The sequence below is a fragment of the Pyrgilauda ruficollis genome, unplaced genomic scaffold (assembly GCF_017590135.1).
Source record: "Pyrgilauda ruficollis isolate IOZ18807 unplaced genomic scaffold, ASM1759013v1 scaffold2, whole genome shotgun sequence".
NCBI lineage: Eukaryota > Metazoa > Chordata > Aves > Passeriformes > Passeridae > Pyrgilauda > Pyrgilauda ruficollis.
The window spans coordinates 24,693,488-24,720,050 of NW_024519206.1; the positions used below are offsets into that span (position 1 = coordinate 24,693,488).

At 35.7% G+C, this 26,563-nt stretch overlaps 1 protein-coding gene across 1 annotated transcript in view; it reads left to right on the forward strand.

Annotated features, from left to right (window-relative positions):
* Positions 1 to 26,563, forward strand: part of BBS9 (Bardet-Biedl syndrome 9) — a 285,204-nt gene that overhangs the window by 166,964 nt on the left and 91,677 nt on the right. The window contains exon 22 of the mRNA XM_041466709.1: positions 4,632 to 4,742. Coding sequence (XP_041322643.1) covers positions 4,632 to 4,742 — 111 coding nt within the window. The remainder of the gene's footprint in view (positions 1 to 4,631; positions 4,743 to 26,563) is intronic.

Here is a 26,563-nt window from a genome sequence, read left to right on the forward strand (position 1 = left end):
ATGGAAATGTGTTTGCATTCCTGGAATGTGTCTATTCAAATGATAGCCTCTAAGCCAGGGCTGCTATGTGAATAAATGTTCCATGGATCTCATAATACACTCAAATATGTATTGTTTTCTTCTATGGATTGTGTTGTTTTATCTTCCATTCTGCACACAGCGTTTATTTCAACAGACAGGCTACTTTCTGATGGGAAGATCCTAATAAAATTTAAAGGACTTGAATAAATGCAGCTAGCAGAATCAGTACAATTAATTGAAAAACTCTTTAAGAGAGAATAACCTCTAAAGCATTAGACTGCATTTTTGGTGTGCACTTTCCTAAAATTGCCAACAGAACATAAAATTCAAGTGAGCATGGTTTTGGGTATATATTTTTGAAATCTCTATTAAATAATTTTGCTGTTTATCTCTATTTTATAATGGTATACATATGGATGAAAAACCTGCTATTTACAGAGCTTCCTGCTCACATTTTTGACTATTTTGCCGCCAAAGACTGCTCAGGAAGCTGTTTTTTCTTCTTTCTGTGGACTCTTGTAAGAATTAATTTCAGAGGAAAATGGAAATTTATGCTTAGTTTAGGTTGTGATTGAGTGGAAGAGAAAAAGGAAACTCAAATAATCTTTGCCTCAAAATGCCTTCATTTTTTTCTGATGTATACCATTTTGTTTTCCTGTTTTTAAACTTTTAAAGCCATATTAAAATGCATAAAAGCATGGTGATAGGAATCTGTAGGAAAACTGTCGGGACTTAATTTTTGTTCAATATGTGTTATATGTTTATATTTCCTTTGGGTGTAAGTATCTTTTTCCAGCTTAAGAACCAAAAGTGTTACAAAAACAGATGTAGTGAAAATAAGCAAGAGAAGTCTCATTTCCTTCGGTGAACAAAGTTCACAATTAGCTTGAGTGTAATTTTATGCATGTTGTACCCCATCAAGCAGTTTTGTTGACAAAAGCTTGCTTTCTTGGATTTATCACAACTGATAAAAGATCTGTGATGCCAGACAAGAATTTAGTTACATGGAAAAGGGGGAAAGAGTGGGTCAGATGTAATAACATATTCTACATGTTATTCCTGCCAACAATTAATGGGAAAATTAATTTTATGAACCTCTGTTTACAGACTGACATCTGGAGGACTTCTCAGCTTGGATAATTTCCAGTGTGTAGATTTATGTACTACTATTCCTCCTCTTTTCCCCTTTTTTCCTTAAATATTTCACTTTTCAGATCTGTACCATTCAGTTAACTGTGAATGAATGTGAATTATTTTGTTGCTGTGATTTCTTTTAGGATTCAATGTGCATAAAAACTGAAAATGCTTGCTAAAACAGACATTTAGTGAATACTTATTGAAATGTGTTTAGAGATATTTAAGAAAAATCAAAGGGTTCTTTTAACTTAAAGTAGTTCTGATCAGAGAAGTCAGAGTATAGACCATGAGTAGAACTTTTGAAGTATGAAATGAAAAGCTTGTAGTCCTAGCAGAAAAGGTCTTTTTATTCTTTTCTTTTCTTTTCTTTTCTTTTCTTTTTTTTTTTTTTTTTTTCCCATATAGCTGTCCTTGTGAGCTGTAAAATGTTTCTGAATCACAAAATTCTGGTCTACCATGGTTTAAATATTATATTGGGTAGTGGCTACTTGTGCCTTATCCAGTTTCTTTTTCAGTCTAGTGAAATTTTGAAATTTGCTTTGAATGTTTCCCTTCTTTCAGTGTGACAGTACTTGTAGTGTGGTCTCCACACCTTCCTTCCTGTGGGAAATCATAGCATGTTGTCATGGGTATCCATTGCTATCTTGAGGATGTGTATCTGTGCTGATTGGAGCAAGAAAATGGAATTTCCTGTTAGTTTCATTGGAAGAAGTGGGTACCACTTGTGTTGAGGCAGGCTGTGTGTAGATGAGGGTCCAGTGATGGGACCCAGCCCTATGCATCTGAGCAAGTTAAGGGACTTGTTTAGCAGATTTGAGTAGCTCCTTTATTTAGAAGGTAGTACTGGTATTAGAAGAGCAAGGTAGGAATGATCCTGTAATCCTTGATCCTGTAATTCTCATTGCCTCAAAAAAGGTAAAAGAATAACTATTATAATTCTTTCTTTTCTGGTTACTTATTTAAATACTGTCACAAAAATCCTAGTGAAATCCTGCCCCATTGAGAACAGTGCTTTTAGCACATGGAATAACTTTATGAAACAACAGTATTTAAAAAATACTCACAGGAATAGTTCACAGGAAACAGTTATTGGCATCCTTGCAGAAGTAACATGTAATTACTACTCTTAATATTGATGCTGATAGTACTGCTCTGTGGGTTCTGTCTAAATTTTCTTTTTTATGTAAAATAGTATGTCACTGGTAACATTTCAGTTGTCAGTATTCTCAGTAAAATAATTTTATGGAAGAAGTTAATTTCTCCTTTTAATTGTAATAACTTCTGATGGTATCATGACAAGTAAATCTCAATCTCTCACATTAAAATGAAAGTCATGACATCTTGCTTCCTTTTAACAAGTAGTGTGTTGTAGCTAAGGGCAAGTAGACCTTTTCTAACTCTTATTCAGTTACTGTCATGACTGAAAACTAATGAAATATTTTGGCACCAAAGGCTACGTAAGTTACTGAATTTTGGGTTTTAGCATGAATGTTAGAAAATTTCTCTATTTCCATGTAGAAATTCAATAGATACTAATTGACTTGGTGAGTTTTCACTCATGCTGTTACAAAATGTTGTAATATTAAAATGTATGATGCCATTCTTAATAGTTCTTTGGGGCAAGAAACCTTAATTTTGTATCCTGTATTTACAGGCTAGTATTTAAGAGTGCAGATTTTATCTGAACAATAAGAATGTGAAAAATCTAAATTGACTTGTAAGCACTGATTTCCATTTCCTCAAATCTTGTAGTTTACATTTTAGTCACAATTTTCAAATGGCAACAGAAGTACTAGTTTAGGTATTTTTTTTTGTTTAGGCTGTTGGTACATTTATATATAATGCAATGTCAGGCATGACCCTACTGTTACAGTATTTTAACATGAAGAGGTTTTTTTAATTTCCAATTTTCTCTTCCATTTTCATAGCTATTTTCAAAGCATCCTAAATATTTGAAGCTGTCATGGGTCACAAATCTGACACATTTACTGTGGACCTTCCTTTCTTACTGACAAAATTTGCTTGCTGTAAATCAAACATAAATCCTGTGATACAACTTATAATTTCTCTGAGGGTGTATTTGGGATAAAGCAGCTTGTGCCTTTACTCTTCCTTAGGACCAAAGATGCTGTATTAATTCTTCATCTGGTAGGATTGAGTGTTTTCAGAGTGTTCACTGGAGCTGCTGTGCTTTCCCCTGGCTAGTCAGAGCGGTACATTTCTGCAAGACATGGTGCATTGGTTTGCCAGTGCTTCTGAAACTGCCAGGGAAAATGCAACTCTGCTGCTTAGAAATGCAACCTTATTTTTAATTTTATTCATTTAGCTTAGTAAAGGGAGAATAGCCTGTGTTGCTGCAAATTTGATGCACTTTTAATGGGGCCTGGAGTAGAACATGTCTTTTCAAAACAGAACAACTCTTGCATGAAGGTAAAAGGTCTGTGCGCACCGTTGGGAGTTGATGTGCTGCTTACAAACACGTGCTTTCAGAGCCCAGTAGATGAGTACATGGATTTGTTTCCTTGCTAGTGGTGTTCCTGGGAGGGCTGTGAGGAAAAGATGCAGCTCAGCTGTGTACTGTGTTGTTGGCAATGCACTTACTGTGAGGCCATCTTTTTGCTGTGGAACAGTGACACATCCTCCAGCGTCCTGACCACAGCTGTTCTGAAATAAATATACATCAACCTATTCCACTGCAAGCTACTCCAGCTGATACTACTACTACTAGAATATACCTCTCTTCGTAGTTTAAATGTAGGCATTTAAACATATTTGAAGAAAAAGCTGTAAGTAATTGTGTTGTCTAATGAGCAGCTCATAAAGCAATGTTGAAATATACAAAGAAGATGTTATACCATACATCCTATAATCACTTGAGTAAGGCGTGTTATTGGATACTGAAAGTGTCCCTGCATTTCCTTTAATAAAAATACTGTATTTAGTAGCCCATCCAAAAAAATCAGCATGTCATTCACTGTGGCAAGCTAACAATCTTCATAAGTTTTGTTGATTTTGTAAAGTTATTTCATTCACACTTAATTACTTTATTACAAAAATAGCTCTTTAGAGAGCTATTTATAATTTATATTATAAATTATATAGATAAATATATAAATCATAATTTATATAGAGAGCAATTTATTATTTGTAATAGATCTTTAACAAAAATCACATTATTTTCCATGTTTTATGTGGAACCAGTTTTGCATATTCTGTGGTTTAAATTAATTCAAACTTTTTTCAACATGACATAAGTAATAGAATTCATTAAAGTATAATCAGCCTTCTAAACAATGATAATAGTTTTCTTTACCAAATGTTTCCTTGAAACATTTCCTTGAAGTGAAAGTGAAGACTATTTTAGTTTTATATGTTCCTGTCAGCTAATTTATTGCCTCTTTTCCTCAATTATGCTCCAGTGAATTTGTTTTGTTGCATAAACCCCACATTAAGTGTCTTCTGTTTTCATCTAGGTGGCTGTGCTACAATCCCAGAGTCTGATCTAGAGGAAAGGACTGTTATACCAGGCTCCACAGCGGTGTTTTCTGGTCAGGGGCAGAGCACAAAGCAGAAATCCAAGCCTGGTAAGAAAAGAAAGATTATGTTATTTCACTTAGTGGTATACAGCTCATCTTTTCAGAGTGCTTGTGGACATATGAAAAAAATGGCATATGTTTCAGCCTTTGTTGACATAATTTCTAGCTTTTCTTGCTGCAATAGTATAATGTATAGGGTTCTGAGCTTATTCAGCTTCTTCTGTCAAGAATGGCTCAACTGTAAAGGTCAGTCTTAGAATTAAATAACTTCAGTTCAAAGGTTTTGTGCTACGTAATACTTGAATGAGATTCTCACAGGTTTTATTCACGATCTCTTCCACAGAGGCAAAATGAAACTGAGGGCATTTTGGTGTAATAAAAGCTTTTTTTTTTTTTTTCCTGTGGTATGGTGGTTACACTTTGTGCCAGCTGATTAAAATATGGTCATTACTTATCTTTTGTGGGGAGACTTCCTAGAATTTCAGAAAAATATTATTGGATATAATAAAGTGAAATTATACTGGCTATAAAATATGCTGCATACAGTGATGACACATTTTCTGGAAAGACTTCTTGCTGCCGGGAACTGTGATATAGTGTTAACATATTTTAAAAGCAGCACTGTAAAGTACTGCCTTGCAGTTTAATAAAGTGTCTGGTAAATTCTCAGGGTCTGACTATAGCAATTTCACATTTTTCTTACTAAGTTGTACCTTCACACTTCTTTTCCCCTCTCCTTGTCTAATTTTATCCTATAATATTTATTATAACGTGTAGTTGAATGTTGCTTGTAAATCAGAAGTCTTCATTATGGATGGGTGTTGAAGTTAAGAAAAGCAGCTTGGAGGTTGCAACCAACAACAGTGAAAAATAACAAGTCCTTATACATCTGCAAAACCCAGTCACTTGTGTGTTTAAAAAGCATTCAGCTGCTTGTTTGTCCAGCTAAATGTAGCACAGACAGGCAGGGAGTTGGAATAGATAGTTAATTTCAATAGAAAAATTTACATTAGCAAATTTTTAATAGTGGACAGAAGGTTATCTAATGCCACAGTGTAACTTAAAAATTAGTACCTGCTTACAAAAACAACTTGAAAAATCCCCCGAAGGCCTACAGCTCTGACTTTTCTAGAGTGCTAATTACTTGTAGTCCTCATGGACTTCAGGTCATTAGAAGAAGCGAGCCTGTCAAAGTTGACATAAATATAGTTTAACCTTTGCCATCTGGATATACTAAGTAACCCCCTGGTAATGGAAAAGTATGTAATCTCTCTGATGTGGGATACAATTCTGATAAAATTCAACTTCAGGCAACTAGACTAATAAATCACAAATATATGGCAGGTTATTTCTCTTTGTCTGATGCTCCAGTCTTTTGATCAAGCACATATTTGTTCTTCAGTAGATAGTGTTCTCCTATATTTAAATAACCCTATTACTGAAAAGACTAGCATGAGTGGAAAAGTGTAGAAATGTATTCATGAGCTCCAGAAACAACAGCATGGGGACCTGCATATCCTAGTGTAGGTCTTAGCCCATGATATGAGACTTACGTCACATATCTGGCTGTTGTTGCTTTGTAACTATGAAAGGCAGAATGAAAACTTTGAAAGCTTTTAAAAAGTCTTCAGGTTTACAGCCATGTATTATACGAGTGAGTTTAATACATTCATGGTAAGAATTGACTGCCATCTGCCAGCTAGTGCTGCAATATAGAGAACACCTAGAATATCTGCCACCGAGCTGTCTGGAAATTCTAATTGCTATGAGTGTAAGAGCCAAGGGAGCTACTTAAACCTGAAGGCAACAGTAGGCATGAAATCACAGCCTTTCAATGTTTTTCTGTACATGATATTTTTGGACTGAGTTCTTGCTCAGGCACCACAGACTGCAGCAAGACCACGGTGATTACAAAGAGCCCTCAAAGAATATTTTCTATGTCTTATGTATCTTTTTATTTAAGCTTGCATTTAATTTAACTATGTGCAGTAAATGAGAGAGAAAAAAAGGACAAAGTAGAGTAAAAGTAATTTTTCTTGATATATCTTCCTTCATTTCCTAATGGAGTTCAAGATAAATTCTTGTGATAAGTTGTGCGTTGGTTGTTTGATGACCCTAGTGACCTAGTGGGTCACTTCCAACTCAGGATGTTCTGTGATTATATGATAATATGTTGTATGAGCTATGCAAAGAACTGAGGGAAATGAGGGACTGAGACCTTGAAGACTGTTCTGTGAGAAACTGTGCTGTAGGGCATCATCCTGTCACAGACTTGCAAATTATCTCATGCAAAGTATTATACTGAGACTTTCCAGGCAGCTGCTAAGCATGTGAGTGAGACTTTTGGCTTTACTTGGAATAGTTACTTAGGAGAGCAGAAAATGACATGTAGTAGTCATCTACAAGTCTGTGCAAGGACAGAATGAATGGTTTTAACCCAATCGCAGAGTCTCTTTGTAAGGGAAATTACTGAATTTATGATCTTTTCTTTTAAATGCTGAAATAGTTCTCACTGGGTTGTTTTTCTTATTTTTTTATAATCCAAGTATATTGTGATTTCATAGTAGAGAATAGGATCATATTCATAATATTTCAAAGCTAATGGTATTATTGCAGTTGTAAGAGTAAATTCTTTTAGATGGCTTTTGCTTTGAGTAGGTACAAAATACTCCCTTCAACATTCTCTGTCCTAGTGAATGGAAAATAATTCTTCCCATTTCTTACCACCTCAAGACATGGAGTCTGTGTGCACTGCATTGGGAGGAATAATGTTAGCATGATAAATCCCTGCTAATTTTGTTCTTGCTGTTTTGGTTAGAAGGAGGACAGAGCAGCATATATTGCATATAGACTGCACAAGCCTAATGGAGAGTTTGAATGTAATTTGAAGTTCACTTGTTAGGTCTGTACTTTTTCCATGAGCTCACAGCTATAATACCAATGCTGACCTCTACTGCAATCAAAAATATGAACGTAGTGATTGTTGACTCTGTGTAGGTACTGTGGAGTTCCTTTCTCTTTTGATGTACACTTCCTGCTGTCTTCTGTTTTCTTCTTTACAAACTATGAATTTCTAACCAGAGCTGCATCTGCTTGAGTGGTTTGATTTTATGGAGAAGTTTTCATCTGTTCTAGAAAGTAACAATTAACAGAGATTTGCAGAGCTCCACTTCTCAAGCTCTCGCTTGTGCTAGAATATTTTGGATGGAATTAATTGAAAGTATGGTTTGTCACCAAGAGGTATAAAGGAGTTCTTGTACCTGCAGGCTTTTTAGAGAAATCTCTAAGAAATATGGGAAACTGCCTTAAAGCAGCAATTAAGCTGTGCTGGTGGTGAGCTTTAGGATGTAATAACAACATATGCATATATCAGTATAGTATAGTCCTTAAAGTAAGTCTTTTGAACTCCTTGTATGCCCTGTGCTGCATGCTACTTACTATGAAAGAGAACTTCCTAAGACCTTTTTTTTCCAACAAATATTCCTATTGATTATTTTACACAGAAAGGATCTGTTTGGTTTTTTTTAATGAGTAAAGAGTTTTATGCTGGTAAATCATTACTAACTTTACTAAATTGATGGAAAAGCAGATTAAAAGTTAATATGAATAAAAGAATGTTTGGCTTGAGAAATATATCTTGGTTTTTTTTGGTTGCTGTTTTTTTGTTGTTTTGTGAAACCATTGTGCTAATTACATTGTAATTTCTGTACTTGTTCAGGATTTTGCAGCACTGGAAGTCAGATTTATCAAGTGTCATGACATCCAGGTATTGGAATTTTCACAACTTGTAAGACTTGATTTTCCTGGCAGAATTTTTCATCTAAGATCCTGTAAACCTATTCTGTAAATGATCTATCTAAACAACAACAACAAAAATCTTTAATATTTAAGGGGAATATTTGCCTGACTTTGCCATGATAATTCAGAATATATGTCTTTTCCTGAGAAAGCAGTATGGCTCAGTATTTGCATTTATTGTTTAAACACAAATATTTCTGAGAAGCTATTTATAAGAAAATACTTAGCATTTGGATTTGCTACTGTGCTTCCACTGTTTTAGTTATATTCTTTGTATGTTGCTGTTATGCAAATATTTAGATGGCTTAAAGATTCAAAGTTCTCATCTTCTATGATTATATTTAGTAAAGTAAATAAACTTCCATAGTTTTATACTCAAAGCATCTAAGACCAAAAACTGTGTCAGTATTTATATTTATGATTGGAATAAATTTTTAACTATCTTTAGTTTGAATCTGGCTTATTATTTTTGATTAAATAAACAGGGACCCCTACGTAGATGACAGTGAGGTTGAGCTATAAACTCCAGTAAAACAAGATATTCTGAGTCCGATTTTAAAAACCCCCTCCAAAGCTACACCCAGACATTGTACATGTCTGTAGTGTATTTTGTTTATTTTGTTACTTTTTCTCCAGCATTGAATGGCAATGTTCATGTAGGAGTTGCAGGTGCTGCTTAGGAGTATCTGTGAACTTCACCCTTCTAATCAAAGATTGTGTTTTTTAATAGCCTAGACAATTTGAAAAACTATCCCATGGTTCCAGCTCATAAAGATGTTTACTTGCACTAACTTTTTAATAAACAAGATTGAAACTATTTTCCTTTAAAGGATCTAGGGACGCATTTAAATTTATCTATGTGCTTAATTTTTTCTTATGAATACTCAACTGTGTGAAACTGCAAACTACATCTGCTAAGTAGCTCATCAAAAAGTGATGTAATACAGGATGAAATTTTGTGATAGTGTTTCATGTATTTGATTTTAGAAAGGAGTACTCTTAAATGCTTGGCTTTCTATAAAGAATTAGATAGTAAGGAGCTTGTGGGTATGAATTGCTGCCAGCTCTCCACTGAGTCTTTTTATTTTTGTGCTGAACTGTTCTTAATATTATTTCTTGCCTACACATATGAGGAAAGGCATATCTTGGAATTTGTTTTGAAGGGTGCCTACATTTCCTGTAAAAACTCTAAAGCAGGTCTGTGAAAGATTTCTATTTTCTCTCAGACACATATTGTCTATATGTTGCATTAATAACTGCCCTACATTTTCAACATGCGTGAGTAAGGTGCAGATGGCCTTACTACTGTTATTGTAATTATTGTCGTTTGCTGCACTAGTAATCATTTGGACACTGATGTTTTTGCCAATCACAGCAAAAGTATTTGTAAGGTACAAAGCAATTAACTTTTGCAGGTTAGACAGTATAAAAGGACAGAAATCAATTTTACTACTAACTGTATTGTAAATGAGATTAAATAAAAGGGAAATGTTTAAGTTAAGCTAATTTTGAAAAAAATGTCCATACTGTCTGGAGAGGGATTTCATGCCCATAGTGAACTTTCTAAGCAATCAGCTGAATGAATCAGTACTGTTTGCAACACAGCCTTTTCAGCTCTTCCTGGCTACAGTCTTGAACCTGAACTTCTGTCTGAAGTTTGGTTACTACACTCATGGCATGAGTTTTTTAACAGACTTACTTTTTAAAAATCGTGAAGGCCTAATTAATAGGGCTCATCTGAAGGGGTAATTGTGATGCTGACAGTTTGAGTACAGTTTCAAGCATTTTGACAAGTGAGTTGCAACACAATGTTTGGTCATTGGCTAACAAAGAATCCTGAATTAGAAACAAATCTGTCAAAAATGCGGAAACTTGTGACGGCCTCAGGTAAGGGAAAGCTCCTTCAGACCTAACCTCATTAGTTGCTCACTTAGGTATTTCCCACTGATGTATTGTGGTATTCTGAGACCAGATCCTTTTTTCTTTCTGTATGGACATTGCTATGCAATAGGAAAGATACCAGGAGCCTGCAGCTGGGCCCACCTAATACTTTAAAATTGCTAAGCTAATTGTTTCCACAAGAAAGGGTGCAAAGGAAATCACTGGGCTACAAAAAGCCTATTTTTCTGGAGAGGGTTGAGGAGATTTATGGAGGTTTTCTTTTCCACAGAGTCTGTTTTTCTAAAGAGCAGTACAGCTTAAGAGATTAATGTGAGAATTCCTTCATTAAGTCAATACCAAATGAAGTACAGTTTCTCTTTTAGCAGGAGCTTGTATATACATCTCCTCTGAAATGTAATATAGCACACTAGAACACAGCAAGTCTTATATATGTTCTGTTATTTGCAGATTGTACTATATTATAATGTATATAGCCAACTGCAGTGAGTAAAGAGATCAGTCTCTGTGTTTGCCCCATATCAGCAGTTGTTATAGTGTTTTACAAAATGTTTTCATTCAGAGGTGTAAAAAGTCTTCAATTAATTCTGCTTTGTTTCATGACTGTCAATGTAACAAAGAACTGAGGACTGCCTTACACTCTGCTTTGTGGGTTGTCTCAGGATTTGCTGTGACTTAAACAGAAAAGAGGTAGGAAATGGACAAGTCATGGTATAGAGAGCTCGGTCCTTTTCCTTCAAATTTGGTGGCTTTAAAAGGAAGAATTGTTTGTGTGAAGTGTTCTGTTTTTTAATGAAGAAAGAATTCAAAGGCACTCTTAAAATTATTAGCAAAAGGTTGCTATTGCCACAGTTAGGGAGCAGAAAAGAGTGATACTAGGCATTACAACATATTAATGGCCATATCCAAAGCTTTCTGGAATCTATCAGAAAGCCTTTCCTTATTTTTAACAAGACCTGAACATGACAAATCCTGCTGGATAATGGAAGGTAAGGAACACAAATGATAGGTTGAGAAGAGAGGGCATGCTAAATATGAAATAAACCCAAAAATTAAATCTCAACATGTTTTTAGGAATTATGATTAGGTTTTGTAGGCAAGAAAGGGGAATTGTGGCACAGTATAAGGAATTAAAAAAAAAAGCTTAAAAGCTGTTTAGCTGTTTTTTGTGACTAAATGTTGGTTTTTATATTTCCTTGGTGGTTTTCCTGCACAACTATGAGCCGAAGAGAAGTAGATAATTGTCTTTCACTAGGATTCATTCATGCACTTGTCTTCTGCAAGTAAAGATCAGCAGGAAAGAAACTAGTCAGACTTCTGTTAATTGCTGCTGCCTACTTTTCATATGTGCTGGTGCAGATTAATATTCCATTTTCCTTATGAGTGTTTCTAAGACTTGTGTTGCTTTTGTTTCCTCACACCAGTTATTTCCTCCACTGCATCAAGTGCTGCCATTTAAAGTGCACACCACAAATATGCCCAGAATTCTGTATTTTTTCTCATGGATTTGAACTGCTGGCTACTGTTTTCTTTATCTTGGGTGAAGTCTTTTTACTGAATACTCAGTAAAACTTGTTTCTCAGCACCTGTGTTTACCTACCTAATGCATTAGTGGCTCTCCAGTTCTGCAGCACAAAGCTTTGTACCCAGTTTTTTGTTTAACTGGAAAATAATAATTTTTGTACAGCACATGGATAGCTTTGAATTATATACATTATTTGGATTAGTGCATAATTCCTGGCTTCACTTTTTGTCAAATCTTTGTTGGTTTGTGAGATAGTACACAGATATCTGTGCTACTTTCTTGACATTATAGAATAGTATCTGTAAAATTTACATTCTGCTGTTGATTCTTTATATTGATTTTTGTCAGATATTAATGGTTTCTATATGTTCATATCAGTCTTTGAGAACTACAAACATGCTGTTCTTATTTCTAATGAGGTGTTATTATTTAAAAAAAAATTAAAAAAGAGACTAAGAGGACAGAGACACTCATCAATATATTATTTGAATGCCTGCTCAAAATTCCAAGCCAAGAAGAATTTAGATGCTGCCAGGCATATTGAATCCTGCTCAGGTTTTCATAGCCTGGACAACACAGTTGGCAGACAGACACTTTTGACTTCTGCCATCCATCTTTGCATAAAATAGGTGATTAAATCAGAGCCATTCAATAGTACAAAACACAGCTAAACACTCCACTTTGAGATCTCCTCTACTGCTGAAAACCAGTACTGCAAATTTCAGGAAATCCCCAAAACTCATTGAGTACTCCAAAGAGGAGTTTTTCTGATGCAGAAACTTGGAGTTCTGTGACTTATGTATTATATAAAAATCAGATTACACTCAGTGAAGGTTACATTTATCCAAAAACTGTTTCACTACCTTTTTTAGAACCCTGAAGTTAATGTTTTTGTAATCGTTTGATATATCAGATGAGTATTAGTTATTTGTTAATTCCAGGATGAGCCTTTAAAATGGTTTTCCAGGTCTTTTTTTCCAGGTTATACAAAATGCCAAGACTCACTTTATAGCTTGTCAACATTGGCCACCAAATGGAGATTAGCTCTAGATCTTTAGGAACTGTTTGCTGGAAAAAAATGACATTGTGGAGGTGTTAGAGGTTATTTTCCAAAATATCTTCTTTTTAGAAGTAATTTTAGTGTCTTGCGCCCCTTTCTCCCCTCACCGTTCCAGAAGGCAGCCATCCATATTATGAGCTAATGGCTTAAACGTTCTTTAGAAAAAGGAAAAAAGGACTGTTTTTGAGATACAGGATTGCATGAAAGCACCTGAAACTGCTAGAATCAGTTCTCTCTCCCTGAGGGCTGACTCTGCAACCCCCTGAAAAATAAGGGATTAGAATGGAAACAGTGACTCTCATTTAAAGAACTGCTGACACGCCTCAAAAGAGGGAGCACATTCCCACATGCTCTTTGTTGGAGAATGTTACTGGAACTGCAAATAGGTTTTCCATGTAATTTTGTGGAAATTATCAGTGCCATTATAAGCCACTTTGGCGTTTTGCTGGAGCTTTGAATTGTCACAGAATGGATATTATTGGTAATATGGATGATGTGTATTACCAGTTCACATCATCTTTCTTAAATAATATTGTGAATAGTATTGAAATATTTCTGGGGTTGGAATCATAATTTTTTTCCTCTTAATTATTAAAATAAAATAGTCAAAATGCTTTTGCACCCTCAAGGTCCTACCACTCGTGGCTGTTCTATGGAGACAATGTGATTGCCATGCTTGTACAGGTAGATGCTACTGTGATCCTGGTGTTGATATGGCTCAGGAGAGGCTTGTACCCCAAATCCCAGTAGTCTATTGTAGATAAAAATTTTTCTCACTCTGGTGTGCTGGAGCAATACACATTTTGGTCATGCTGGCTGTAATTCCTAAAACTGGTTACTTAAAATGGACATTAAAATTCTTATTTTGCATTTGTATGCCATAGTGTTAAGAGCTCTTCTGCAGTTTTTAAATTCTCCTCTCATTTCTCCAGAGTGAACATATTCCTAATCCACATTCTACTTGTAAAATAGAATCTTATGGGGCCTCATCCCTGTGTGCTGTCACAACCATCATGCCAGATGGACTGTCATGAACTCCTTGGTTCTTGAATTGGTTCTCATTGCCTGTGGTTGTGAGATGCAGCACATATGCCTGTGTTGTACCTAATATTTTTATCTATCATATTTTTAACTTAAGTCACTGGAGAATTAAATCTAGTAATTATTGATGCTTTGACTGCAGTTAATGCAGATCTTCTGATGCTTACTGATCAATGGGCAGATCAATTGTAATGGCAGAATTCAAAAGTCAGGCTTCCAGAACTGATTCAAGTTCACCACACTGATGAAGGTGGTTGGATGAGTTTAAGGAATTGTTTAGTACCATGGAACCAAACAATATTACACTTAGCAAGATTTCCACAAAAGGGACAAGTGACAGCAGAGCAGTAGCCCTCGTTATTAAAATCAACAGTTCCAACAATGTAGTGCTTATAACTTACCCTGAGGTAAGCAGTTATTTTGTCAGCCTCATCAAATATTTATCAGCCATCACTGCTAAACATGTTCTAGTTCTGAGTTTTGTATTGTTGTACTCCACAGAGTATCCTCTCAGCTATTTCACCTGTTAGAGTAATTATGTCTTCCTGTGGTTGGGTGTCACCTTCACCAGTTTAGTGTTAAGCCTATTGAAATGTTTCCAAAAGTATGATATGAGGCTGAAGTAGGAATGAAGGAAAACTGGGTAAGTGCTGAATTTTGTAATAACTACTGGAACATAGGAGCATATGTATGCCTGCTGTACAGAGCAGTGCATGAAGCAGGTGTATCTTCCTGGCCTGTGTTAGTGTATGTACCCATGCATCAGGGTTTGCTAAGCAATAGGTTAGTGCACAAGGCTGAATAAGTTTAGAACTTTGGAAACATAGGCTGGAAGCAAAAATAGTTTGTATTTCCTAGGACAGATTTTGTTTTCAAAATTTGGTTCCCTTTTAAAGGGAAAAATAGAAAGATGTTCCAAAATGTTAATCAGAACAGTATATGATATTCAGAGTTGTGCTAGAGCTAGGTCTGATTCCTTTCATGGTACCCCCAAAACAAATGCATGATATCACCTAATGAAGACACATTTATTAGTGTCATGTTATTTTGCAGCCCACATTCCCTCACAGGACAAGTGTTGAGATTTTGGGGCACTGACAGACAAGATGAACCACAAGAAACCCTGTAGTTCCTTCACTTGCTCAGTTTCTAAATAGACTAAAAATTTTTGTGGCACTGGTAGGCTGCATAGCTTTTCAGTTCACTGTGTGCTTACTATCTAGCAAATAAAATACTACTTAATAAAATCTGAACTCTTCATTTAGTTGTCTTTAAAATTTCGTTAGGGCCCTTGCCCTTTAGAAGGCCCTACAATTATGAACCTTCATGTTCATAATTGAATTGAATCAGTGATTTTTTTTAAAGATGTATTTTGGCTCATAGGTGTCTTAGGTGTCTTCAGATCTAATACCTTGAGTGTCACGGACAGGGTGATGCCCTGTGTAGCACTGTGCAATACCCCAGCTCTGTATTAGCACTCTGGAGAATACTACTTTAGAAGTTAGAAGCCAAGTTTGTTTTCTGAAAAATAGCCTGCCTTAACAAAATGTTGTAACTTGGATTTTGATGTGATCTCGATCCCATTCAAGAAAACCTTAAATGGAAAAGCTAGGAGTAAGAAATAGGAAAATTAAATATGTAGTTAGACAGAGTATGAGGTCTCCTGTGGCTCTATTTATCAAAAAAATTTTGTTCCTTTCTAGCTTTATTCTGTTGTGTATATTCCAGAAAATGTTACTTTTTTTTTCATGTTTATGAGTACTAACAATTTTTCACTTTGAGCTTGGCAACTGCTGTAATTTCTGGTGAGAAAGATCAGAAAGGAGCAAGGTAAAAACAGGGGATAGAAGACAATAGCACAGTAGAAAATACATTAAATGTACACATCACATGGGTATTAGTTCTCTCCTCTGTAATCATAATTCAGTAAAGCTTTTGGTTGTGAAAATTGTGATTAAAAACATGTGCACGCTTTCCCCTGGGCTGCACTGCTAGCAGCATTAAACACGCAATCACTGCAACTGTTCCTCATGCCTGTTGCAAAACATGCCTGAAAAGAAAACTTCTGCAGAGCCTGGGGTAGCTAACTCAAAACTAGGCTGGTTGTATCCAAATGAGCTACACCTTAGAGTGGGGAGGTTGCCATGGCTTTATCGTCTCATCCTCTCAGCCACCAAGTGTTTCTTCATTCACTGGTGCCAGCACTATTTATAATGATCGGGTGGTAAGGCAGCTTTAGGGAGCTGAACAGATCAAAATTTCAAAATGTGGTTCAAGTTGGTTTTTCCTAACCTTAATCTTTATCCATATAGTTAGACCATCAAAAGGACAGGTTACTGTCTTGTGGGGTCAGTGAGCTGTAACTGTGTCTACAGCTGCAAAACTGCTAGTTGTGCTGTGGGAGAGGTTGGTATGTGCATCATTGATGCAGGGGGAGAGCATGAACATCCCTGTGGCAGCAGGCCATAGCTATGTCAAATTAAGTATAAAATGTGATTGCCTTCTAGCTTTTGACTTGATCAGCCATCTGAATCATTCACCTCATAGTGGCAGGAGCATGAGTGCTGGGTCAAGGAATAAGGGAATGGGGAAGCCACAACTGTCCCACCTTTTGTTAGCCTATGCTGTCACAGTAGCTAAAGCGCAATCAAACCCTTAAATAGGAGCATTGAGAAAATAACCCAGAATGCTAATAGGATATTTTATGTGTGCCATGCCTTATTAAGTGTAATTGTAAAGTTATTCTGAGTTCTCTTACCTAATGAACCAGCACTAGAAGTACTAGTTTATTTTTATGCCATGGAAGGTGGTTTGTGTATGATGGGGAGCCTCTTCATTCTTGTGTTCACAGTCCATTGCGCCAGAACCCATTTATGCTTTTTCCTGGCAATTTTCTCACAGCTCTAAAACTGTGTACACAGGACCTAATCCAACAAAGTTTTTAAGCACACGCACTGCCAAGCATATGTAGTCTTACTGGACTCACAAGGGAGTATAGTAGGCAAAGTGAAAACGCCCTCTGGTCTTTCTATATCAGCTGTACTTGGTCCTTCTTGGAGTAAAATTGGTTGTATGCCTGAAAGAAATGTCATATTAGGACAGCTGCTTCTTCTATTCTCCTTAGCATTTCCTTGGTTTTGTCAAATGGAGAATAGGTCAAGACTTCATCACAAACACAAAGCCAAGCCAACACATAAATACCCTTGAGCAGCAGTTTTAACATTTTGGAATATTTATAGCTAACAGCGAAATTTTAGGATAACAAACTGTTCAAGGTCTGTGTTAGTTCATTTTCTGTAAAATACAATTTTTATTCTGGATGAATTCCAGATATTTGAGCATGGACTGGAGATCAATCTGGAATGGTCTAAAATTAAATACTATTCTTTCTTTTCTTTTCCATTTGTTAATAGGACTTTTCAGAGAGGCTATTTGATAAATACAGTATAATAATGTGTAATAACAATAAATGGGACTAAAAACAATTGCCTTTCTTTTGCTTTCTTAAGGACTGTTCTGAGAGTTATGCACTGACTCAAAGTCATGTGTCACATCCTGTATTTCAGTTTCTTTTCTGGATCCTCAATATTTGATATTCACTATCATGTAATACCCCAAGGCCTATATTGTATTCTCTAATGCAAAGACAAACTCGAAAACATGTACTGTTTAGCCAAAACTGATTCATTTTCTCATTAAGTGATAACCCTGAAAATTTCATATCTGTTCTTTCTGTTGATCAGCTTTGTTTTGAAGTGATGCCCCTTCTACTCCCACTTTCTTGTTTTTATTCTCCAAACTTGGAGTCATTTTTCTTGCTGGGGAATATTCAATTCTTTTCAGTGCTCAGTTTGTAACATTCAGTAGAGATGTTGAAAGTTCAAGCAATTACTGGCAGTAGGTGAAGGTGGTCAGGACTGCTGGATTTTCTGTCCAGATATGATGGCTGCTCTGTAGTTGTGTGATTTTGTAGTCTGGATTTCATTCAGAAGAATCAGGTAAACGTTTCTCAGTGTGTTGCATGTTCCTGAATTGTAAAGAACAATCATAGGTGGCAGGTAAACTTACTATATTACACTTAGAAAAAGGTAGTTGAAATAAATGCAAGATTTCCATAGTTTGCTCTGTGGTTAGAGTATGTGTTCCCCTAACTGAATTTTGTCGTATCTGTATTTACTATCCATTTGTTTCTTCTTTCAATTTCAGGGTCATTTCTTAGGCACTTTAGGTCAATGGCTCTCAGGGTTCCCTCCAGAGCTGAGCATTGCCTCTCAGTTCTTATTGCTCACAAGAATTATTCTCTACCAGGTTCATTCCTGAACTTCTCCAGAAGTGTGAATGAGTACTAATTGTTGCCAGCAGGAATTTACGTAGGCAGCTACAACTAAGGCAACAAAGGTGTTGGTCTCAAACTATTCCAGAAGCACCCCTCACAGGTTTGTGTGTGAAGCTGATTTTGTTTCCTCCTAAAATCAGGATCTTGGTTATTTGCAGAATCACAGGAGAAAGGTGAGAGAAATATATAATACAATTGTAATAAATAATCAAAAAGTAGCTAACTGAAATAATAAGTATCCATGCAACTTGGCCTAGAAAGCCAGAAAGAGTTTCCAGACTTATTTCTGTAAACAGTAGGAAAGCATTTGTGGAAAAGATGGTGACAACTGAAGTTTATATAGAAATTTAAAAATCAATATGAAATAAATTAGGTATTGTAAGCAATTTTCTAATTCTCAAAATCATCTACCTAAATCACTATTTCCAACACAAATTATTTTTTTTCAACAGTTATTTGGTCTTGGAATTATCTGTCGTTTCAGTACTTCTCAAAGTTGTCATCTTTCAGGGTTAACCTGTTGACCGCCCTGTAGTTGTGGGAGAAACAGTCTGTAAAGTTTTGTTTGTTTGGTTAGTTTTTTTAGTTGCAAAAAACAACCTGAATGCTAATGTCTCTAATTTTCAGAGTAGCAGCTTTGAGACATATTTGGTTCTTATGTCCCAAAACAAGGTGGAGGGGGGGTCTTTCTTAACTCCCAGTGAAATATTCTGTTAACTCTTCAAAAAGAGATCTTTCATGGTTGTCTTCTCACCATTATCTCCTTGCACAGAAAAATAGAAGTTTGATTTGAGTTTCTGAGGTAGGTTTTAAAAGCCATTTTAGGTCTTTGGAATGTGATTTTGCTTTATATGTATTATTGTCCATATTGCATATCCATGGTGATGTGCTTTGTTCTCTATTTTTACAGCAAATGGGATGAGTTTTAAAATCTGCAATATACATTAAGCACTGCTTGTTGCCTGATTTTGTCATATGTAACAGTTTCAGGGGAGAGTATTCTTGGCAGGCACTGCTTGAAGTAGAATTAACAGGCTCATCATGATAGCGATCCCAAGAGATCTTCTTTCTTTGTACAGATATAAAATAACTGACAAAACTTTCCATAAGAATCTCTGTATAGACTTTTCTTTGTTTTGTGAACCTCTTTTCTCCCAGAAAAATGTCTCTCTCCTACCTGTTCATATCCATTTGTCCTGTCATATGACACCTCTTTCCACCTGCCATTCCAATAGAAGCTGGAATCATTTTTATTTGAGTTGTTCTGAGGAAAAATTTGCCTCATGTTGAGATGAATTTGCAAATTTTGTAAAAAATTTGCTTTGATTTCCAACATAGATTTACAGTCAATAGAAAAGGGAACGTCTTGGTAGTAGATTCACCTTTGCTAAACTGGCAGAATAATTCTGATACTAGGACAGTGATAAGCACACTGATTTTTCAGGTATTCTGCTGCTATAAACATTGGCACTGGACAAGTCATTTTGGCATAGACTCAAGTCTTTTTCTCTTGCTAACTAAGGTTGGGCATATTAATTTTGTTTAAGGGTAGTGTGCATTCAGGTGAGATCAGAAACAGTCTATCATCTTGTGAACAAAGGAGCCTTAGTACAGGTCAAAGTGCTGAGTAGTGATGCTTTAAAATGATTTGATCATAAATTTATACAGAGATAAAATATATTGAACATTTTTGAAGTCCAGTTTTTAAAAGACTGTGCAAACTCTGAATCCATTTTCAGTTTGCTTAAGTCTTGTCCTGTATAACAGACACCTGACAGCAACTCTTGGTTTATCTTGGGCCAGTGAGGGATAACAACATTATATGGAAGTATTTTTCAAAACCTAAGGAGCAATACAGTTAAAATTTTAATTTTAATAACAAAATGGAGAAAAATATCTTCAAGTATCTGCTCTCCCACACTCCCATTCAGGAAAGTGTGTTAAGACAGAGCTACATTACAAATTTGGTATTCTGCTCTTTATTTCTTCCATGCTGTCCAAAATCATTGCCATGGTTGTAGATGATGAGTTAACAAGTAGATCTTTAATAGAAAAGGCAAAAAATAGCCAAGTACCTGCAGGACATTTGACAGGAGTGGAAATACAGGACCACCAACAATGGCAATGCAATATCAAACACAAGTTTAACTGATTAGATTGATCCAACACAAAAAGGGTGCCAGTAGGAAAGTATAAACTTTTCCACCTTTGAAGGATATGCAGAGATCTGTAGTGTTCTTCAATGGTGCACTTGAAACCTGAAAGTATGTTTAGCCAAGTGCATTACTAAGTATGTGGTAAAATAAAGAAAACAATGCTAAACATGTGTGTAAGGCACTCCTACTTCTTATGCTTATGTGACTTGACCCCCTACTTATGTCCCTTAAATGCTACTGAGCTCACAGCAGTGGAATGAGGCAAAGCTGCCAGTATCTTATATTTCATTCATTAAAACTTTAAGCAAAAACGTCTTACTAAATTATGAACATTTTAAATCTCTTCTGGAATGAACTTCTAAGTTATTTTAGGTATAATTTATTATTTGAAGGTTTGTGCCTGTGTAGTTTTGAATTCAGCATCAGGATCTGTATAAGATTTATGTAGAGCTACTCATATTTAATTGGAATGTTTATCCAAATATTCAGGTTATTTACTTAATCTATTAGATTTGGAAAGAAGCAGACTTTTGCCTTCTCCAAAGGTCAAACCTACTAGATACCTAGCATTTTAAAAAGACAAAAAGGGAAGATAAGTTTCTGCTATCTCGAGTGAATCCATAGGTCAGACTTTCATTACACTGACTTCACTATTCAGTATAGCAAAAGTAGATGGCATAATATTTTCTTAAATTATTTTGAATATTGCTACTGGTTAAGAAATTGTAATACCAAAATATTCAAGATCATTCATACAACCGATAGGTTGTCTTTTAAAATAAATGCACTTTGCATCAAGCACAAAGAGCTGTATTTTGACTACTTTGGGCCCCTAAGAAAGTGTTTCAATATATAAAAACACAAGCTGAGCTTAGGTTCAAGCTTTGTCATTCATTCCACCTACATTAGCAGCTTCTGAATAGTGAAGAAAACTGTTTCCTCTAAAGAACTAGTGAAGATACACATATCTTTCCATGGATTGTTTTGGAGCTTACCCTGGTGCCTGAATGCTGTGCAGGGGGCCACATGGCATTGGGGGCAGCTCTACTGGGTTCAGGAATTCATGTCTGACAGTGCCTTTGCTTTGGAACTCCTCATGCCATGCTTGCACGTTTCGCTAGTCCCACCTCAAGCAGTTCTGTCAGCCACTTCTCTGTGCAGCTGCAGAAGTGTTTGAGTCAGTCCTGGAAAGTTAAATGATGAGGGTTGGAAGAGTGCTGTTGCCTGTTTTGGAATGAGTATTGTTTATGCTCTTTGACTACGTTTATAGAAGTGTCGCATCAGCAGGTTACCTGTCTGCCTGGGCTGTGGAGACCAAGAGCTCTTAAGTTCAGATTCCAAAGAGCAGGAATGAGTAACAGCTCCAGTGCAGTTTGTACAGTTTATACTGCAGTACTTAAAAGCAAGTGTATGTGACAGTAGGCATAATTTGTGGTCTAAAAAGTGATTTTAATGGCTGTGCTGAGCAGTGCAGGGCAAAAACCTCTCAACATTTGTGGAAGGAAACAGTTTGTGTGGAGAGCTTGATGTTCACACTATCTATATTTCAGGGTGTTTCACTTCCGACTCTCTCTAATCTGGTCCAGTGGACTCCATTAGTGGTTGGAGTACATTTTCTAGCATTGCTCCATCTAAAAGGACTCTCATCTCTATTCTTTTAGTTCTGTGATATATGGACTACAGTACAGAAAGTGGGGATGACTTCAAAAGCTCGCTTCTGTTCCAAATTGAAGTTGCAATGTAGATGCATCCAGTATATGTCACTGGTAATGGCAACAGAATGAACTGAACATGCTATTCAATTTTTACTCATATTTGAGTAAAGTGTTTCAGTAATTGGTTTCTAATTATTAAATTAAATTAAAATTATTAAATTCAGTAATTGGTTTCTAATATTCACATTCTGTATATGGTATTTAAGCTTTAAATGAAATATTTTCATATGGTAATTGGAATTGTTTTCATCTAGAATATTTTGTCCTCCTGGTTCTGTTTTTACCTAAGCAGTTCCTGTTATGGATCATTCAGAAATTGTTTGCATTTAAGTGTATTCCTGGCATTCAAGTAAAACTTGAAAAGTATATTTTAATCTCTAATCTCCCTGTACTTACCTACATACCTACAGCTTTCCCCCCGCCCCACTTGGAATAGGAAATGTTGCTACATTGTGATATAAAAGTTAAAGGAATTTTTCTTAGTGCATCTATCCCTGATTTATACTGTTAAGAGTTGATTTTGTGTGGAAATTTAGAGCAGTATGAGCTTAAAAAAATTGGACATCCTTATCTGGTAAGGGCTATCTTACTGTGTGAAGAAGTGGCCAAATGTGTCTTTATCAGTGGAATGAAACATAAGCTGAATTTTTAAGTACCTGTGAAATACCTGCAGTACCATCCATGATCAACCTTTGCAAAACGGCCAAGGTTTTTTTGATAAAAATTTACTTCTGACTGTCTTGGATACTGGTTTAGTTTTAGTCTTTTGCTACTGTCCAGGACTACTCCCTTGTGAGATGATGAAACAGACCTTGCAAAATGGATCAGCTTTTCATTCTGTTTTGTGGATTCCTGGTTAAGTTTGTCTTCATGTAGCAGTCACAATTACATTTGCCATTCAGTGGGTACATCTTTCATATAAGCAGAATAAAAGTTAACTAGGTTGTGTGCTGTGGAGTCTTTTTAATTAACAAACCTTTTTATAAATCCATAAATAGCAGTAATCAGGAGATGATGAAATTTTAGAATTCTTCTAGTCTGAGAGTTTAATTTTAGTCAAATATTATGAGAAGTTTTGGAAGTGTCACTAAAATTTTGAAACTAGCTCTTTATTGCTCAGGTGCAAAATTTTGCAATGAGTTTACACTTATCCATCAATGAAGTGAACTTTTAATAACATGATCAGCACACTTCAGGATCTGTGTACTGTTTAAGAAAGATTGGCTTGCTCAATACTTGCCAAATGTATAGACAATTAGATTTTCAGGTGGTTGGGATTTTTTCAAGGGTTCTTATAAGAAAACACATTTTTTTCATACTAGATTCCTTATTGTTTTTCTGACCAGCTTGAACTTTGATATGACTTGATCACCTTTATAAGAAAACTACCCCTGTACATAAGGTCAGTCTAAAAGTGTTTGCCATAACCACTTCTCTTATCCTTGCTGCCTCTTTAGACTATTAACTGTACTTTTCTCAGTCTGATTTAAACTTATTTCTATGGAGAAAGGAAAAATACAGCTGTATGTTTATGTGTCAAAACCCCTCTGATACAAACACATTTCCTTTAGACAGAAATTGTCTTGGGAAAAAGTGCTTCTTTGAGGGCACTCTCCCTTAGGCATTGCTGGTCTGACAAGCCAAACCTTTTCTCAGAAGAATGATGTACAAGGGGTGACTATCTCTTCACTCACTTTTTTCTTAACTGAATTGAAATTTTGTTTAATTTTATATTCTCTCATCTTGTTCTGCAGGATAAAAAAAGAGGCATACTTTAAAAAAAAAGAACAAAAGCTTTTGAAGATTCTTTATAAAGCTTTTAGGATCAACTATGTATTTGTAGTCGCTTTTAGTTTCACCATTTGTATGCATGTTTTTATTCATAGACAGGTGGTTTGCATAGCTGAGGCCCGAGCTAGTTCTGATCTTTTTAGTTTGTCCAGTAAATATTTATCTCTGCTTTTTGGTTTAAATGTAGAAGTATTTTGAAGCTAAAGCACTTCACTGCCACTTGAGAGCTGTGCTCTTAAAGTATTTTGTTGTAACTGTTTTGAATTGCAGCATTCATTGCTGTTGTTATGCAGTGTACCATGAATTTGTGGTTCTCCATTATGTTTTAGTGAAGTATATCAAACTATTTTTTTTAATGAAGAGTAGGACAAACCCTGATTTTTAAAAGTATTGTTGTAGTTTAATTTCTCTATAAGTTGATATGTAAAAAATAAATTATCCTCTCTGCATAAAAAACTGTATCTCTTGTCCTTTTTCCCATCTTCAGTTATTGTAAGGAGTGTTGTAAAGTGCACTGATTCACAGGCTTAACAGGGGCAGAAGTTTAAAGACCTACATCAGGAAAAGACCCAGAAAGGAAAAAGCAACTAAATTGACTTGATAATTGGCTCCACTATAAAACTTCATAGTTCTGATTCAACAGAAAAGTGGGGGTAGTTATAGAGAGAGGGGTTCTTTGCTCTACCTCCACTTCACATTGTTCAGGTTGGATGGTTTCATGTGTTTGAACTTCTGAAGGAAAAAAAAAGATTTCATGGCTTTATAAACCTGGTGGCTTTAAAGACGAGCATGTTACATCTGTGCTGGTGTAGTCCAAAGTGTTTGAATGATTTGATCCACAGAACAGGGAAACCTCAGTTAGAGTTTTGGTTTAATCAACTTTGTCAATTAATTTGGCTCACTTGGATCATATCTTTCTAATTATAAAGCTATATGGGAGATTAAAAGCATAACTGTTACTGATGAACCTCCTACAAGTCCCTTTCATTTTAAATTATTTTGTGTGTTTCATTGTAACAGAAAATTTCATTCTAACAGAAAAGCCCTTGGGTGCTGAAGTATAAGGATCAGTTGCTTTGCAAATCTCAGAGAAAGTATAAGGAACCCTCCTTTTTCTTTTTTTTTTCCTTCTTCTTACCCTAAGGGGTTGTTTTTGAAAGATGACCTATAATTTTGTAAGCACAAAGTTATTTTTGCTGTTTAATTGCAAAGCCATATTTTGGGATTTAGTCACCTACTTGCTTGATTGCACCTGCCTACTTGGTAGTTAGATGACTTACCCCCTTAATTTGATTCTCCAGTTAATTGCAAAAAGAACTCTATTAGAGTGAAATAGTGAGGGTTGAAATAAAAATAAAAAACGGTGCTAGATTTTCTTCCTCTGATATTTTTCTAAAACATAGTGTAAGTTTGTTTACCAAGATTTTATTGCTGTCTCCTCTGGCTGCAGCCTTGACAAGATTTAATTTTATTAGTAGATTTCACTGACGTTATGTTTTCTGACATTTCTTATTTTGACTGATAATGTTGTATGAAAAGGTCTCTCTGTGTGGCATATTTAACTGTGGTGGAATTTTACTTTCCATTTGTATTCACATATTTTTGTTTTCTGTCATACAGGTGGTATGTTAAATGGAATAAATGGTTGCAGTGATATTTTCAAAGTTGCAGTCACTCTTTTACTGGTGTGTTTAATACATGTTGGAAACATGTCTTTTTTTTTTTAAAAAAGAGACCAGCTTGTCTTCAGTGCTCCTGATTCATAACCCATTATGTCCCACACTAAACATAGCCTTGCTCATTTACGCTGATCTCATTCCAGGAATGTGTTGTGTAACAGCTGGCAGTGCACAACCAGAAGCGTCATCCCCAGTGCCTGCAAATTATTTCAGCAGAGGCTGTAGTCTCTTAGTACCTTGCATGCAGTGTTTGGCACTTCTCAGCACATAGCACCTACTGGCTGTCCTCATACCCTTGTGCTTTTATATCATCTGCTATCACAGTGCTGAGCCAAAACTTTAAATGCTTTGTATTCTTGTTCCTTGCGTGTGTTTGTTGCTGTTATTTAAGTAGGCAGGAAGGGAGGTTTCTCCTGAGGTATGGAAGCAGCAACAAACCCTGTATCTTCAACTTTCTGCCAAAATTACTTTTCCTCTATTGTCTTCCTCAGTTTTCTTCCTCTGAAACTGTATACCAGCTTCTTGTCCTCTGGGCTGATTGACTGACAATTGCTGGCTGTTTTTACGTAGGCAACACCATGAATAGTGAAGGTGGGGGCTGCAATTACAAATAAACATTCACTGAGATACCATACAAAATCTCTTCCTGAGGAAAGTTGTTGGTTTATCTTTTTTTTTTTTTTTCCCGAGTGCTGTTACTGTACAGTGTATCCTCTTCAACAAGGCCATCATGAAATGATACAATTGACAATAATTATTTTTCCAAGAACAACTTAGATCTTTATTTTTAAAGAAGATATACAGTAGTTTATCTATTATATTACATAGTGGTGTAATTTCTTTTCATGGTGTCTTTATTTTTAAAGAAG